This window comes from Gobius niger (assembly GCF_951799975.1).
Source record: "Gobius niger genome assembly, chromosome: 21".
NCBI classification, from domain to species: Eukaryota; Metazoa; Chordata; class Actinopteri; order Gobiiformes; family Gobiidae; genus Gobius; species Gobius niger.
The window spans coordinates 8,055,710-8,073,429 of record NC_136872.1 but is presented as its reverse complement, the minus strand read 5'-3'; the positions used below and the strand labels follow the sequence as shown (position 1 = coordinate 8,073,429).

The window sequence follows — 17,720 nt, the reverse complement described above, 5'->3', positions numbered from 1 at the left end:
GCCAGGAAGTGGTGGTCAGACAGTGTAGAAGGAACTTGGCCGAGTTCGAGAAAACATATACACTGCCTGATCCAAAAAAGAAGTCAAACAAAATACACACTCGAATATTGCCTTTAGCTTTGAGTACAGCTGTGGCTTTGTTTCAAAAAGACTCATAATTCATTTCTTAAGATTTGCTAACCTTTCATCAAACAGAGGAAATAGACAAAATTGGAAACTTTTGAGCCACTTTTGTGGTTAATTCCAGCCCAAACTGCAACTGAATGTTTTAGATTATTTTAGCATTTTCGGTGAAAGAGTAAAAATTGTTGAGCAGGGTCATAATTTCCCAAAATATTGACATTTAATGCCAATTTGAATCCAATTGAATGCTTTTAAGGCCTTAAGGAGCAAGATTTTGGGGTTATAAGTTGCTTATGCCAAAGGATCCATTAAAAATATTGTAAAACTCTGAACATAAACATACCAGCAAAACCAAAACAGGCTCTTAATGATCAACTAGACACTGGCAATGCTTGTTATTACAGTAAGTTATGAAACTAAAGCATTTGGATGAGGACATGATGTATTTCTACGTCATGTTTAGCGACCTGTAGTCAATTCTCAGGTCAAATATGAACTTTTTTCACTCATTTCTAAATGCTCCACTTTTTTTTTAATGCTCGGGTGGATTTTTGAAGAGGTCGAGCAAAGACTGGACTTTGGTGCCAAGAGCGGCGAGCGGAGCCACAGTCACATTCAGGCGCCCGCGAGAGAATGTTTTTGTTGGAGAATCTCACGGCCATTACGGAGTCGCGACAGCTGCTTCGGTGGTGTGAGAGGAGAGGCCGAGGTGAGACTGTGCTACAGCTGTGTTTGGAATTGGAGCTGGATTTCTCAAACTGATTTCCTTCGGGGAGCCGCGGAAGAAGGAGAGCTTACTTTGGAGTCGTCCGAACTTCGCTTGTTAGGATCCCGCTGCTGCAGAAGACAAGAGAGAAAAAAGATGACATTTAGAACAGACGCTTTAAAATGGCCCTCATGTTACAGTCTTCAGTATCGCATTATTAATTGTGTAAAAACCTAGCCTTCTCTTCAGTAAAGGTACAGTGGTAAGAGTACAGTGGTGGGTGTCTGACTCCTGATTACAGGACACTGAGCGTGGTCTATGTCAGCACTCCAAACCCTTTGTGAGGCAGAGAGGGGGGTGCCATGCAATGTAAATAGAGAGCACTTAGCTGAAGTCATAAAATCTCCTGACTACAGGGGGCGGCTGGCTCGGGGCCAACGCTCTGGCTGCTGCACAGACACTGAGGAAGCATCAGAAGGTAAACCGATGCCACTTTATCACAACTGGAGCAATGGACCGAGCTGTAAAGACTGGAGCTACCTGGAAGCTGGGAATAACGCAGTGGGGGCGCCATAGAAGTGTCTATAGAAGGTGTAATAATTATCAATCAGAAAACGTTTGATGTTATGATATCAGAGTTTAATATGAAACTTATTGTTCAGCATCATGCATAGAAATAGTCAATGATATTATTTATCCCTTCACGAGATCTCCCATCAGTTGTAGCCTGCACCATTGTATTTGCCAGGGAGTTCCAAAGAGCGGCCAAAGTGCTGACAGCCATTAGCCGCTCTTGAGGACAGTGCGGAGATAAAAGGGCTGGATAGGTTACACCTTTTGTAACACCAACAGTGTCACTGACTGACATTTGGTCTGTATTCACTGTTCTGAGGGTGACAGCTGCAGTGCGCGTCGCCAAACAAAGCTCCTTTTACCAAAGAAATACAACGTTTTTTTCCTACAAGCTTCTGACATTTGAGGAAGCATGATAGTGTGTTTCTATGGAGTTAACAACAGGTCGCCCTCACATGACGTCAAAACCGTCTAAACAGCCAATCATTTAAAATAGAGTGGGTGGGCAGCTAGGAATTCTATTGCTGTAACTAACTTGATGGATAATTTCTCTGTAATGTTTGGACTTATCCACATGAAACAATGACTGTCACAAAGTTCAGCGTCTTCTCTCAGCACATATGAATTAAGGTCAAACTACTGTCTCATTAAAGTGTGTAAAAGTAGTGACAATATTCAAAATTATTTGCTAGATGTTGGTCAGATGAAAGGACTTTCAGCCATAAGATGAACATGGCAGGTTTGGTAAACATTTGGAGAGATCCCATTTGGAGATTTCTTTCCAAAACTGCCATTGTGTTGTTTATCCCCCTGCCCTTGTGACACGACATTCTAGAAAGCCATGAACGCAACCTATTGAACTCTACATACACCAGGCATTTTTTTATAACGTTAAATCCAATTCTGATAGACCCATCTGTGACAGACAATAAATAATGTCATCTAGAAGTGAAAAGCTCCAATTGAACCACTGACTTATGTGCAAAAACTTCAAACAAGCCGAGACAGACAGGCACTTAGACTTTACTAGTGATCTCGCAGACCATCCCCCTCCCCGCGGCACACCTACCCCTCCAGCCTTGAGCAGTTTACGGCGAAACTCCTCCGTGGGGTTGTTGAAGGTGAGCTTCTCGCAGCGCAGGTGGTTGACAGGCGGGTGGCCGTCCAGGTGCAGGAACAGGTCGTAGTCGAAGCGCACTTTCTTGGGTTCTTCCTGAAATATATACACACCCACGAACATAAAAAAGGATGAAGCACAAAACAAGCCACAGCTGCATGAATGGTCACAGCAGGGTAATCTTCTCGCTGATGGAAAACCACTGTCACCCCAGAGACAAATTGACTACTCGACGTGTTCATCATATGCATGCACCAAAATACACTTTCACAGCAGCATTAATGGGTTCTAGTCATTCAAAAACTAAAGAATAAAATAAAGGAAAAAAATAATGCATTGCGGAATATTTAGAGTGGGTGAGTGGTGGCGCAGTGAGAGGCTTGTAGAAGGCCTGCTCCTTTCTCTCATCTTACAATGAAAACTCTAAAAATACACTCCATTATGAACAATGTCATAGCTCTCATTAGACTATACAGCTCTTATACGTGGCAGCTCACAATACGCACTCACCAACTGAGGTGACAGTTCTCTATAGGCACCAAGAACGGGTCAAGAACAGAAATTTCAACTCAACTAACGTATACAACAAAGATGCACTTAAAATCTAATGGAAAACACATAGAAAGGAGTGTTCAAGGTAACGGCACATTCAGGTTTCTTGATGCGCCTTCCAGTACAATACAAACCTTATTTTTGAAGTAAACTTCGATGGGAAGAATAAAGCCGGCGTATCCTGACTCCTCCACTTTGTACGGCGGATCCTTGCAAACTGAAAAGAGAAAGCTTTCCATTAAAACAAGGAAATTTTACAAAAAATATGACTGATGTGCAGACTAGGGCCGGGAGATCAGGTTCTACTGGTATCTTTTTTAACTAAACTGTTTCCCCATTTGTTTCCAACACAATTTTTCCTTCTTTTTGCCAAAGTTTCTCCCAATTTTCCTGCAAATTATTCACATATTTCTTGACATTAGAGATGAACATTTGCTGATCTTCCAACACTTCTTCCACACCATTGTACTGTTTTCTGGTTCTAAATGACACATTTTTTACTATAGGTGTCGGAAAAAGTATCGTTATCAAAAACCAAGCATCATTGAAGTGCTGGTATCGGAAAAAAAAAGCAACAGTGCCCAGCCATAGTGCAGACAGCCTCACACACTTGCCCAACACTGACGTATTCATGTCACTTTTATTTTGTTTTAAATACAAGAGACCAGCTAGTGCAGGTAACTCATTCACTCGTGTGTTGCTGCTGCTGCTGCTGTCGTCGACTGAACATGCAGCTCTATCCTCCTGAGATCTCATTAAGGACATTCCCATCACCTGAGCCAATATATCAATACACAAAGCTGACAAAAATTAGAACGGGGGCTTCAAACTCAGGTAAGAGCCGCTAGTACACGACACTAACCCCCCCCCTTCCCCCTCAGGAGACCCCAAAGACAAACAGTCTGCTGCTGCTCAGGTGTGTTCCCCCTGAGGTCAGTGTTTGTCAGGCACACACTCTGGAGGATGCAGCTAAACAACCGCAACCGAAGGAGGGGCAAAGTACTACATTTAAAAACGTTCATCATCATTTAAACCCCGAAAGCTCAAGATGTTTAAAGAGGGGCTTAAGAAAAACCTTTTAAGTCTCTACTACATCAAGCCCCCTCATTATCCGAAGCAGCGCTGATGATTGATGGTCTCTGGTCTACCTCAGCGCTGGGGCCAGGCCATGCAAAACTCCAATACCGCTGGGTAAATATTATGGGTTAGAGTTAATTGTCCAAAAGGGTCAAGTTTAATTCCGACGGAGCTAAAAGACACCATTCACCACCTCGAGGCGACTTTCCAGTAAACCGTGAGCGCACGTGACGGGAGCGAAACTTTAACTATCGAGATTGCGTAAAAAGAGGTCACCCGCGTTTATGAGTGTTTCGGTCCGCGGCGGCGTGGCATTTCAGGAACCAGATTCTCAAAACCAAAGAAATGTCAAGCTGACCTAACGCGGGCCAATTGATTGGAAAGAACAGGGAGAGCAGAGTTTTGTAAAGGGCTTCGTCGTTTGGGGCTAAAAAGGTTAAAAGGATCTGAAGGAGCGTTTAAGAAGCCGCTGACCTGTAACAGAAAGATGCCAGGTCGGCCCAGACGCTTCCCAAGAGAGGGACCCGGGCACATCAAAAAAGGTGCCCATGGTTTTACCGGAGGTGCCAATCACAGAACAATGCCAGTCACAAAGCATTTCGCCCCCTGAACGCAGACTGGTTTGTAATGAGGCCGGGGCGCAGCACCAAACGGAGCTGACTCCGCGGTTTCGAAGGGAAAGGCGCAATTATGTTCTCCTCCTTCTGATGGAAAACGACATCGGTGTGGACGAGCCGACGGGCAGCCTTTAGCCCCCGCATGTCCACAAACCAAAAGGATTTACATCTAGCTTTTGTGCAGAGGACAGATCAATGAACACAAAAACCTTGATATAAAAGTGTTAGATCACGTAAAGACTGTTCTTTTAGAGATCCTATGTTGTTTGGAGCTGGTGTGGATGCTAAACACAAGGTACAAGCCTCCTACATATCAATGGCTCAGTGACAAATGAATTTTGAGTGCAGGGTGACTAAGAACGGATCCGTGATGGTTTGAACTTTACAACGGCACTCCCTCTTAGGGCTGCGTGATATTGAAGTAACTTGCGATATGCGATACCGCTGTGCAATGTTGTGATATATTATTGCGATATTTCACTAAACCATTTCAACAAGACCATTCTGATGAAATACAAATTGTGAGTAACTAGTTTTTCAGCAAATTGTGTCAAAACAAGACTTGGAAAACACTACATCAGCGCCACAATAAGATTAAAATGTAACTAAATTAGGAAATGTTAAACTAAAACTTTAACTAGAACTTTTACGTGTTTATAAATTCAGTGTATTTTTTGGCTGAGTTTGCAGAAAAATGTGTCGATGTGATGAAGACTTTAGTGATGTTGCGATATACTGTATTGTGGCTTCATGCGATGCAGATATGCCATCAAATCCTGGGAATACGGATTCAGCAGTAGAGGAAACAACCACCCAACGCATGGTTAGTCAGAACAGCATGAAGCTGAAATACTTGGGAGAAGATTATAACAAAGCTCAAAAAGTTAATTTTTCACATCTGAGAATTGCAAAAGAACACGTTTTCAAAATATGCAGCCTAGACCAGACCCTCACGAGACACTACCTGGTTGTGTGATTGCCCTTTGCATCATTGGGTGCTGTTTGAATAAATATACAGACACAGTTAGTGAAACAGCAGCTGATAAGTGACACATCATACACGTCGGAAGACAGAAGTGTTATATATAAGGTAAATGAACTATATTGAAGTCTGTCTTGCTAGAAGAACCACAAAGGCGTTAGTTATTGGTCTGATGGTAGATATATAGCTACAACTATAGAGACCAGATTTCAGTCAAAAGTTCAAACCAGCTGTATGGTTTGAAGGCTGCTATTTTCTAATTGGGCAGAATTTCTTTCACAATAAAAAAGATCCACAATTTGGTGCGAGACTTTGAAATACCTCCATGTGATGTCTTTACTGAACAAAGCCGTGGAGCAACCGTTGGCATGTTCATATAACGCTTGCTCCACATTGCCGCCTCATTAGTGTGACAGAGAAACAGACCAGAAAACATTAAGTGACCATGATACGTGCTGCCCTTCCAATAGCGGGTGGTGATTAGGAGCGTTGGAGGGGGGCGTCTCTGGATGGCTGAGCACAGTTCTTTAAAAACAACCTTGCACTGAACTCCTGGTTGCCGTCCGACAGGAGCTGTGCTGCCCCCGACGACCCCGGACTTAATCAGCCAACAACGGGACCCCAGAACCTGACCAGGGTCAAACTTAATCTGCAGAGATTAAAGAGCATTGCACCAAAGCAGTCGCAGCAGAGTTTGAGCCAACTTACTATAGATTAAAGGCTCAACAGGTGGGCAGTCGGAGGTTGATCTCAGGTCAAGTATAGCAAGCATTATGTACGTAGTATACAGTATATTGGATATATCATAAATGCATCCATCCATGTTCTTCTGCTTTATCCGGGGCCGGGTCGCGGGGGCAGCAGTCTCAGCAGAGATGCCCAAACTTCCCGATCCACACACACCTCCTCCAGCTGTTCTGGGGGGACCCCGAGGCGACACCAGGCCAGCTCGGAGACATAGTCCCACCAGTGTGTCCTGGGTCTTCCACGAGACCTTGTCCCACTAGGACATGCCTGGAACACCTCCCGCAGGAGGCGACCAGGAGGCATCCGGAACAGATGCCGTAGCCACCTCAGCTGCTCCTTTCGACGTGGAGGGGCAGCAACTCTACTCCGAGCTCCTCTGGGGTAACTCAAATGACAGACAACAACCCACAACCTCTAAATGGCAATCATCAGTTTACTGCTGTACCGTGGACTAATAGATCTAAAATCCCTGTTTGCACAGAACAGATGGTTATTGCTGATGCGGTATGTTCACTATGTTGCAGCCTGATTATGAAAAGCAGTCATGTGCTCATCTCCGCATTTCAAAAAGCTGACAATAGCATTTGAAGTGGTTTTGCCCATTGTTTATACAAGCACTCACAGTGCCATTGAAGAGCAACCTTTTCAAATGTCACAAAAGAAATGTACGGTAAATATGCATGAGTTACCTAGTATTCCTTATAATAAAAGCAAGCGAAAGAAGAAACCACGAGGATACAAGATGATGTGTCGAGCTACCTTACTCCACTCCGCATCTCATTTTTTCTTTGACCTTTTTTAACCAGCGAAGTCCCACTGAATTTTCAGAATACATTTTTGGAGATGTCCTGGCCCCAAGGAGAATCTGGTTGTCCAGTTCAGAACATAGACCCAGAAAAATACCTAGGGGAGAGCATTTTCTTTATACTGCACAAGTGCACATGGTTTAATAACCCCGGCAGACAGAGGCTGTACTGGAGAAGGAGGGGATACTCCTTAAAGTAGCCTTAAGACAAACAGTCTTCACTGTGTGATGTTCACTGCCACTTGTACTCCTTTGAGAACTATTATGTGCATCTGTTTGGACATGCGCTGCATCATCCTCAAGTCCTCCTGCTGCCCTGATCCCAGGAGCCAGGGGAGCAGCGAGCAGATGCTATATTACTGGGCAGGTTCACACGGTACTGGGCCACAAATCTGGGTCCTCTGACGTACACAGCAGTACACCTCGAAGGTAGCGCCATAAATCTTTCACACATTTTCATATTTGCTATTGTCAATATTGTTTGCTATTGTACAGTACTTTTCCCATTGATTAGAATCAATTGATTTATAAGACTATTTAGAAACACCTGGTGTCCCCCAAGGCTCCATCTTGCATCCACACTTGTTTTATTCCATTAAGTCACTAATAATTGCAGTAATTGAAACCTTTAAAGTCGGCATATAAAGAGGGCTGTAGAGAACATTCTGCGAAACATAAGTGCCGTTGACAAGCCACATGTGTAGCCATTATACAAGATGATAATGTCGTACAAGGATTTACGCTCTGGTTGCGCCCATAACATTAATCTTGATTTATATGTTTAACTACAACCACAGACTGACAGACCTAGTGGGAAAAGAAAACAAGAAGTTCAGGGGTATGTTTTGACTGATGTTGAAGGGTGCTGTGGATAGGATGTGTCAACTGTTTCTGTAATAAAGAGTGTTGTATTCGGTGCAACTGGACATTTTGAGATAATCCATTACACATTAGTCAAATGAAATGTACAGACACGAGTTACACCTTAATTCCAAATACAATAGAATTCATTGAGATTCGGTTGATTAAAGCCACTGTGCTGATCTGTGCTGATCCAAAACATTTACGGCGTCATCAAACTACAACCTGGCAGCACCTATCCTCAACTGAAGGTGGCTGGTGGAAGTAAAAGTGGTTGGTGGAAGTGGAAGACAAATGTTTTATGACGGGGCCAAGTGAGAGAAAAGTGAAAGAGTGGCAGCAGACGGCCCATATAAAGCATGCTTCAATAAACCACTTCCTCTAACCTCTTTCATTGACTAGACTAGACTGAGGGAGAGCAGACATTTACAGCCCAGTTCCTGTTATTTGGTTGGATCGGGCCCCCTCCCCTCTCCAACTCTTTTCATGCCAGCGCCAGCAGCTCTCAGACCCGCTGCTGCCTTCTTTGTGCGCCGCTAATACGGGGAGCTATGATTTCTGAAGAATCGTAAAACAATTACAGGCAAATTCCTGCTGCTCTTTGATTTGGCCCAGACAGTGGAGATTGAGCACAGTGTGAGGGGTCTGGGGTCTTTGGGCTCCCACTGGGAAATCTTCAAGTACAAAATGTCAAAAAAAATTGTTCTTTTGTGATCTCGACAATACTAAAAGCATATTTTAAAGCAAATTCAGGAAAAATTTAGATGAACAGAAAAGTATCGTAGCTGTAAAAAGGATCCTATAAAAAGGCAAGTGTAGGCAACAGTGTAATAGTTTTCTTAAGGCCTTTTAGAAGGAGAAATGTTGCCATGGAAACTTTGCTATAGCTCCTAATAACACATAAGCTATAGGACATAAAGGTTTATAATACAGCTGAAAGTAATTGAGCCATTTTTGTAGATGTTCCTTGTGGCTTTAATGGATTGCAAGTAAATTAGTTACTAAAAATTGTGTGTATATCATTAAGAAAGATGGTCAATGCAAAGATCTACCAATTATGCAAAATGTACTTAGAACTTGGCAAGAATACATTATCACTGATAACATAATACTACCAATTTGCTTTTGTGCTTCTCCACCAAGACTTGTTAGCTTTCAAATAACTTGGGAGGAACCAGATTAAATACTTAAAAATGTAATGAATCAAGCAAAGAATGGTTTATGAGCCTTAGTTGTCGAGATGAAATCCTGAATCCATCCATTTTCTTTTGCTTTTTCCGAGGCTGGGTCGCAACCAAGACACTGCATAAAATGGGTTTGTGCAGTTGTGGTTGCTCAAATTTTAAATGCTTTCTTGTTGAATTCGCAGTGTGATTCGGTAACTCGTCTCTCCACTCCTGAATGAAAAGGCATGCTTCGGCTTGGTGGTGGAATGATGTCACCGCACTTCATCTCACAATACTCCACACGTGCACAGGAAATGTATCGAGAGCGTATCGCTGGTGGGATCCTGGTGCTTGGAGGCTTGCGTTTTCCCAGCCACAGCAAAAGAGTGGAGGAATGCGCCGCAGCTTCTGAGGCTTCTCCCAGCGCCGGCTTGTGCGGAGGTCAGCGCCGTGACTTGACTTATGTGGTATGTGCACACAAGCCGCAAATTAGGCCCGAGCGGAGGACGCGCGGAGTTAAAAGGCTTCGCGAGAGAGCCCAGGAGATGGCCAGAGGCGAACATGTTGGCCCAATCATTAAGGCATCAATCTGAGTACACCGCGAGGGGCTTACAGTGTCGCCAATCTGGCTAACAGAACACGCTTTTTCTTCAGGGAACTAGATACGCTTCCACTAGCAACACATGCCCCCCTCTTCATCGTCTACTTCCACACACTTAAGAGTTGTCGGATACAGCAGCCTGTCCTTGCCTAACCAGATGTGGGCGGATGTGGACATTAGTTTGGGATTAATGATGTTTAATATGGGTCAAGTTCAGTGGCACAATAATCCAGCTAATAACCAGATACAAACACTCATACAGATGTGCCTTTCATTTGAAATTCAGGGCAAGTACACACAAGCCTGAGGTTCACTTTCTCACCAACTTAAGCATCACAATCTTCAACTTTATAATATGCTCTGTTATGTTCATTGACTTAATAAAAACTGCATTTTTTCTTCCGAGAAACACATCATCTGACACTGTGGCGCCTGCAGAGATTGCAGTTTGTGGAAAGTATGAGCAGAGACAGAGAATGAAAACAGAAGAGGGCGAGTGCATCACTGGTCTGGAAAAGAGACAGAATATTGTGTGTACAACTGAACCATTCCAGCCTCTTTGTCACACCAGCCTTGCCCTTTAAGAACATGTTAGAGCCGCCTTTGTGGCAGTTTGGTCAGAACAAAAAGCTTATCAGCCCTGGTGCATGCTTCCTTTGCTCACAGATTGGCCATTTCTTCCCCATTACTGCATTTTCCATCTTTCCATGGAAGTGACAATCCTCTGGAATATCACAAACACCTTTGAAGAGATGCCATCTCCGGAGTAGATTAAATGGCAGCCGAGGGCTCAAATGAGGTGCTTAAGCAGCGTGAGCCGCTGCCGCCTATTGCCAAAATAGCACCCCCTCCGCCACTTCCAAAGAGCTTCTTTACCTCCATTTGTTGAAGCAGTGCTGCCATTTGGCCGTCACCATGGCAACACTTCAACGCTAGCCCGTTAACTGCGTGGCAATAATGAAGCGCGGTGGCAGCTTTACTGACTGATTCGTCATTAATCTTAATGTGCGTCTGAGCAGAGCCACAAATCAAGGCTCCTGTGGAAGGAAGTTACACTCACGTAATCATTACTTCACTCACTACCACCGCTGTCAGTGTCACTGAGACTGAACAGCTGATACGACCTGTCAGACACGTCCAGAGACTACATCAGAACGGTGCACAAAGGCAAACACTCGGCAGCTACAGGAAAAACACCACATTGGACCAACTCAAATTTGGCTTTCTTGACCTCGTCCTATAAGGTGTTAAACCAAACATGAAAACTCTAAATATTGTAACAACTAAAATGAAATGTGCACAAAATAACAACCATTACATATCCTCAGAGGTCACTTAACAAATACAACACACTAAACCTAAACTTACGGTATTTGCGCTACCACTGGAGGCTGGTATAAAACATTTCCCCATCACACATAAATTGCCCCAGGCATTTCAAGCCCAGCTTTTATGTTTTGACCATATTTCTCTAGTCAGTATGCCGTCATGTACACACAAATCAGTCCACAATATGTTCCACTCCATTTTCCTCTAGATGGGCTCTTTGCTCCCTGACCGTCCCACTCCTCCTCATCCCAAATATCAGGTTTCCACAGAGACACAGGATGTAACCAGTCGCGGCCACAAATATTCCCTCCGACCGTAAAAGTCAAAGGAAAAGCGATTGTTGGGAGTCCAAAGACGGTGTGTGGAAAGCTGCCTCAGACAGGTTTACTCTGTGATTACGATGTGTTTAAAGACCACCTGGAAATGAGAGACACGCCGCTGATTGAAAAGTGTCTTTCTCTGGTCAGTCGCCCTCAGCCTGAGCACTGTACATAAAGGAAACAAAGAGTTGGAGGTGTTTTTGATCCTTCTTGGACACATCGTCGACACAGTTCAGTTGAGATAATGCCACCCATCACTGAGTTTCAAAGATGTGCAAAACCCCCCCAAAAAATGCACCTGTGCTCAGAAGATCAGAGAAAAACAACTTGGCACACGACACTAGATCAACAAGGACAACAAAGGAATGGTGTCCCTTCAAAAGAAAGACGTTTAACACAAAATGAACAGCCTCAGTTGAGCCTCTTGTTGTGGAAGTGTCACCTTGTTGCCAGTTTTGTAAATCATTAGAATATCAAGCATAAATCACATGCCAGGTTACCAATACGACAGATTATAAAGGTTAAATCTGACAATGACAAAGCTCCAGATATTGGCTCAGCTCATAAAAGCTATTACGCTAAAATAAAATAAAACAAAACACCAAAGATCAAAGCAGAACAAAGCAGAAGTGTTGTTAATCACGAATCGCTCACTGCACACATTTGTACCAGCTGACCTTTGCTGATGCTGATTTTCTCTCAACACCACGGGCTGAACTGGCATTTGTGACGAGATTTATGGACAGCGAGAAACGCCAAGCTGTAGTTGCATTATCACTGAGATGAAATACATTTGTTGTGCTAATATCAAACGTGTTCCTGGAAACATCTCCGCTCTCTGCCCGAGGAGAGGTGAAGCACAGCCGCCGGGCGTAAACCCACATGTGTCATCCGTCATGGAAACATCCCGGTCCAAAACGCACTACGCGGTGTGTAATCAAAGTGCTTTTAGGAGAACCTTTGAGCTTTGAAGCGCCCATATCGGGAGATAGGAATTTGATTGATGGGAGCTGCTCAGGGGCATTAGGCTAAATGAACACAGGAGAGGGTTCCCAGTGTGATGCATGTCCCGGGACTACGCCAAAAAGTGCCTCTTCTCATCTTTTAAGTGTCACTTTCCGCCTGCCATTAATCACACTAAGGCTGCAACGACGCGTCGACGTCGTCGACGTCGTCGATTACGTAAATACGTCGACGCCGTTTTTGTGCGTCGACGCGTCGCTTGTTTACATTTCACTTCCAGCGTGGCTGCGCGTAATGCAAACGCTGCGACCGAGGGGGGAAAAAGCACGCCAAAAGTCGTCAAAAGTGTGGGAGTATTTCCAGAAACGGCCTAATAATGTTGTTGTTTGCACACTGTGTCGAGCGGAAATGTCATATCACAGCAGCACAACTAACCTGGCTAATGCCAGACTGCTGTGTGCGCTCCAATCATTTCGAACTGCAGTATCACTTGTGACTTTAGTCTGGCGTTAGCCAGGCTACAGCACAACGGCTATGAACGAACATGTGAAACGAAAACACCCGCGGCTGCAAGGGCCCCGTATCTAAGTCAAACTACGGTGTTGTTTCACTGATTAATCAACGCGTTGTTACGGGGACAGGCTCTGACAGCGCGCACTCACTCTCCGCCTACTTTGTCACATATAACACCAAAACGGAGCAGTCTGCTGAAGTGAATGAGCAGGAGAGACCGACCGCCTTCCCCGTCTCTCCCAACACGCGAGTAGGCTGCTTCTCCGCTCGTGCCCCGCTCGGCTGTCGGTCTCCCGGTTCTCGCTTCGCCTCATGCTGCCCTCATGCGCGGCTGCATCACGTCCCCGTGTCCCGGGCGCTGCTCTCATGTTTTCTCTGCGCGGACTCGGGGCATCGGCCACACACTCATTTAAACTCTCTTGTTGTTGTGTCTAGCGGAGAATCAGGACAGTAGTCTGATGGACAGACGAGAGTAAAGCCGTGTCCGTGGCCTTTTTGTCTCAAAGAGGAGTTGAATCCACATGGTTCTCACGAGCACAGTAACTTACAGTAACTCTGGTTCTCTGAATGTGCACAGTCTATAACGAGTTGGGCGACTCACAGGCTAATTCTCAGTGGTCAGACAGAAATAACCGTCAGGTGCAGGTTTCAGTTAGTTTTAAATCAGCGGTTCCCAAACTGTGGGTCAGGGCCAGAAGTGAGAGAATGGGCCCATTTGCCATTTACTATTTTAAAAAGTGGGGAAAATAGACTAGTAGTAAATAAATATATAAAAGCCATGCCATTTGGACACATCAATGTTTTTTTCTTCATTTTAAATGAAAAAATAATCGGTAACATGAAAAATAATCGATAGATTAATCGAAAAAATAATCGATAGATTAATCGATTAATCGAAAAAATAATCGATAGATTAATCGATAGAAAAATAATCGTTAGTTGCAGCCTTAAATCACACACTCATCGAGATTTAAACAGCAGTTCTAAAACCAGAGCTGGTTTTAAAGCTGCAGGAGGCAATATATTACCCACTCGGTTGAACTTGACTTGGCTCCTACTGGATTTATGAGTATATGGTCGCAAATGTCTTTCAGTAAAATTTAACACGGTGCCCGGACAGCCCTGGCGAACAACTATTTCAATCACATTGCTTCTTTAAGGATGCTTTTTGTTAAAGAAATGGGTATAGGCAACTTCTAATGTGAACAAAATATAACTTGGTCTTAGAAAACATGCTCAAAATAAATAAATATTAATTAATTTGGTCGCTTTGTTAAACGCTACATTCCAGGGTTTCAGTGTCTCAAAGTACGAACCACAATTAGCCTCCTGTCGCTTTAAGGCACCACTTTCTCCGCGCCGATCAAAGGAAATAGTTTGAACTTTACTGCGGCTAATTCGGGACAAAATATTAGTCGTGGAGTCGCAGGGCCATATTTTCTAACCACCGGTGTCAGTCAAAGTAATAACGTGCAGTAAAGGTTGTAGTCGCTCATATATGGGGCGCTGTGTGTCCGTGCCCCACAGCTGAGTGAGCACTATGGGAGCGCTTTATTATTCCTCCCGCCGGCGCTTTCTTTTTTTTATTTCACATCATAATCGCGGCGCGGCAGGTCACACTTCCCTCCCTCCCTCACGTCTATTCTGTATTCATCAGCAGGTTCCGTAAAATCTCACATAAAAGTCAGCTCATGGTTGGGCCTGGCGGAATTTTTTAAAAAGGGTGACATTATAAAGATTCACATAAATAAAAGCTTTTTTTGGAGGTCATTTACATATAATTTGACTCTTGGGTTGAGCATGAATAAACAAAAAAACGCTGCAATTAAATTTCCCCATGCCAGCGCAGTGCACATTTGAAATACATCCAGGAGCATTAGCATTTGAGAGAAGTCATGAAAAATGTGTTGCTAGCTGAACTAAAACAGGAATCGCGTGCAGAACATGTTTGAAGAAGTGTAAACTACAGGAATGGCAGGTTTCAAACATAGAAGAAACACATCACATGAATAACTGCGCTTCACTGATGTCCTGTCAAAGCATTAGAGAAGAGCAATGCAGCAAAGTGATCACAAACTCCTCTTACCTGCTTGTCTTGACTGAATGAGAATGGCCCTATGTGCTGAGGAAATCTGTCAATTTGCCACCGACAAACCGGCACAAACGTTACCCCCCATTTCCTCAGTGATGAACGCCGCGTTAAGTAGGCGCAATGTGTCAAAATTATATTCGTGAATGATCGAGATAACGGAGGGGAAACCCATGCTGACTCGCAAACCGTTTAGTCTAGGCAGCAGTTATCTATGCAGGGCGGTGAAAGTGATTAGGGGGCATTCGCATCAGCAAGACAAAGATAGGGACACCGAAATTGATTTCAGCCACGGAAATGGAGATGTCGACACTTGGGGAGGGGGGGGATAGAGGCGCTTGCTGTAAAGAAAAGAGAGATAAAAGGTGGTGCAACAGAGCAATTAAAAAGGCATGAGATGTGCATTCTTGGTGGACAAAAACACTGCATCCAAACAAGCATGACAAACTAGCCCCTCTCAGCTGCTCCCACGGCAAACCCTTCACACCAGCGGTCTAGTGTTTTGTTACACACCAATCTCAGAACTTTTTTTTATCTTGTTGACTTATAACTCCCTCACCGTCACTGAATTAAGCAGTGAGAGATTAAAAAAACACCAACACGTCATGGGCAGGTTACCATCTCACAAGAAGTGGAGTGTGTAGCTCTATACAAAGATAATCCATCTCCGGAGTGATGCAACCACATGGACACATCCAACAATCACCCCCCCCCCCATTTTCTTGCAATGGATTTCCACGCTCGCGATGACAACAATGCAGAAAAGTGAGCAACAGCGAGCAAGTAACTAGGTTTTTAAAGCAACTGAATCCGCAAGGCTCCACACAGGGGTCGTAGGTCAGTGTTAATAGTTTGCCCAAGGACAACTGTGGCTGCACTGCCGGTGTGTGCGAAGCAATTACTCTCACAGCTGCAACATAAAGGGAGCATAGCTTAGGTTAACAAAAAGCCAACCTTACCTCTTTTTGGTTTGGGGAAGCTTTCGTGGAGGTGGAAAACCACTTTTTCCACAAAATGCTGGATGTTGCTGTGCCCCGGGCCGCGCACAAACACCATCCAGTCGTGGGTGAAGCCTTCCACAGTGGGTTTCTTCCTGACCTGGGCTCTGTGACCAAGTTCTAGTTTCACCTGAACAGCACCCTGCAAAATGCAAAGAATAGACATGAGCTGCAAGAAATCTGCCCCTATTCCTGTGTTTAAAATATGAGTTTGGATTATCATATAGATACTCATGCCTATTTATGTTTTAGAGGTGCAGCCACAGTATTAAATGGAAGACATGTATTGTATATGAGCAGTTAGGTCCCAAGTGGCTGCAAGGAGCTTCCAATGAAAGCCACTCAAAAAAGTTGATATTAGAAGAACAGTGCGCAATGCCCCGATTACTAACAGTGAGCAGAAGACGTATTTATGAAACAAAAAAAGAGATGATCATAGAAAATGAATTAGAAGTCCATTGTGGGAAGGTGTTCCTCCTGTTGCAGACACGCACGTATCGGCTTAAGCTAGCAGCGCCGTTTGAAAATCCTTGTTAGTAAAAAAAAAGAAGAAAAAAATACACAAGTCTCCAGCGTTTGCAGCGAAGCAACAAAATGTCCCGATGGTCCGCGCAGCCTGGGGAGAAAGCATGGCGTCCCGAGCGCTACTTACCGAGCCGGCCATCCTCGAGGCCCCGCGGTACTGTTATTTCATGGAGAATTAGTTTGGAACAAGAGCGGAGGTGAGTACAGTTTGCCTATGACGGCGGACATGGTCTCTCCTGCGCTGAAGTCACACTCAAGACTTTGAAAGCCTCACCGGCAGGTCAAGAGCCGCGCGCGACCGCAGCTACATCCGCTACGGGGTTTCACAATAAAGAGAGCAGTACAGGGAGGTCATTATAGGAGGGAGATACTTATTATTAGAGAGAGATTTTACTGAAATATTTGAGTGTTAGAAGTGTATGCACATACCACATAGATGATTTAATAAATAATTGCATTTAATTATAGTAATTTTATTCCTGCATACCTTTGTGCATTATCATCATAGGCTGTTTCAGATTGACATGCGTTGTTTTTGTGGTTGAACAAGTATGAAATCTCATCTCGATCACGTTAGGTTCCCAACTATATTTTACGTGGTAGCAAGTGCTGACAAATTCATTCCAGTAGGCAGTAGCCACAGTGTTTCAAAAAGCTCCATGTATGCTATTTCAGTGTTCTTGTTCTTCTTCTACTTTTGTATTATTGTTCCACCAAGTAAGCACGTGTTGCTCTTCTGCTCTCGCGCCCACTCTTCTTCTCAATCCTAAACCTGAATAGTCTCACTTCCGCTTTATTTCGTGGAGGATTTTAACTTTACGCATCAAGGTGTAACGCACGCGCAGTTTGTTGAGCTCGCGGAGGCTGCAGGCAAGCACGAGTAGATAAGAGCCAATCAGGACGCCGCAGACTAGCTCAGTGTCCAATCACAGAGCCGCGTCTCTGCTGTAATTGTGCTGTTTCTCTGGGACGCCGGTGAATGAAGCATGTGTTGGCAGCATAGACTAACTGTCCATGGTTGACAGTTTGGACAACGTTGTAATCTCAACAAGTGGG

General features: G+C 44.2%; 1 protein-coding gene across 2 annotated transcripts in view; it reads right to left on the bottom strand.

Annotated features, from left to right (window-relative positions):
- mllt3 (MLLT3 super elongation complex subunit) overlaps positions 1–16,945 on the bottom strand; it is a 34,343-nt gene extending 17,398 nt beyond the window's left edge. For both annotated transcript variants that reach the window (XM_079580730.1, XM_079580731.1), the window contains exons 1-5: positions 16,792–16,945; positions 16,101–16,281; positions 3,206–3,288; positions 2,472–2,615; positions 922–960 (exon numbers count right to left, since the gene is read on the bottom strand). In XM_079580730.1, the coding sequence (XP_079436856.1) occupies positions 922–960; positions 2,472–2,615; positions 3,206–3,288; positions 16,101–16,281; positions 16,792–16,803 (459 nt within the window). In that variant the 5' untranslated portion in view covers positions 16,804–16,945. The remainder of the gene's footprint in view (positions 1–921; positions 961–2,471; positions 2,616–3,205; positions 3,289–16,100; positions 16,282–16,791) is intronic.
- Between the last annotated feature and the right edge of the window lie 775 nt (positions 16,946–17,720).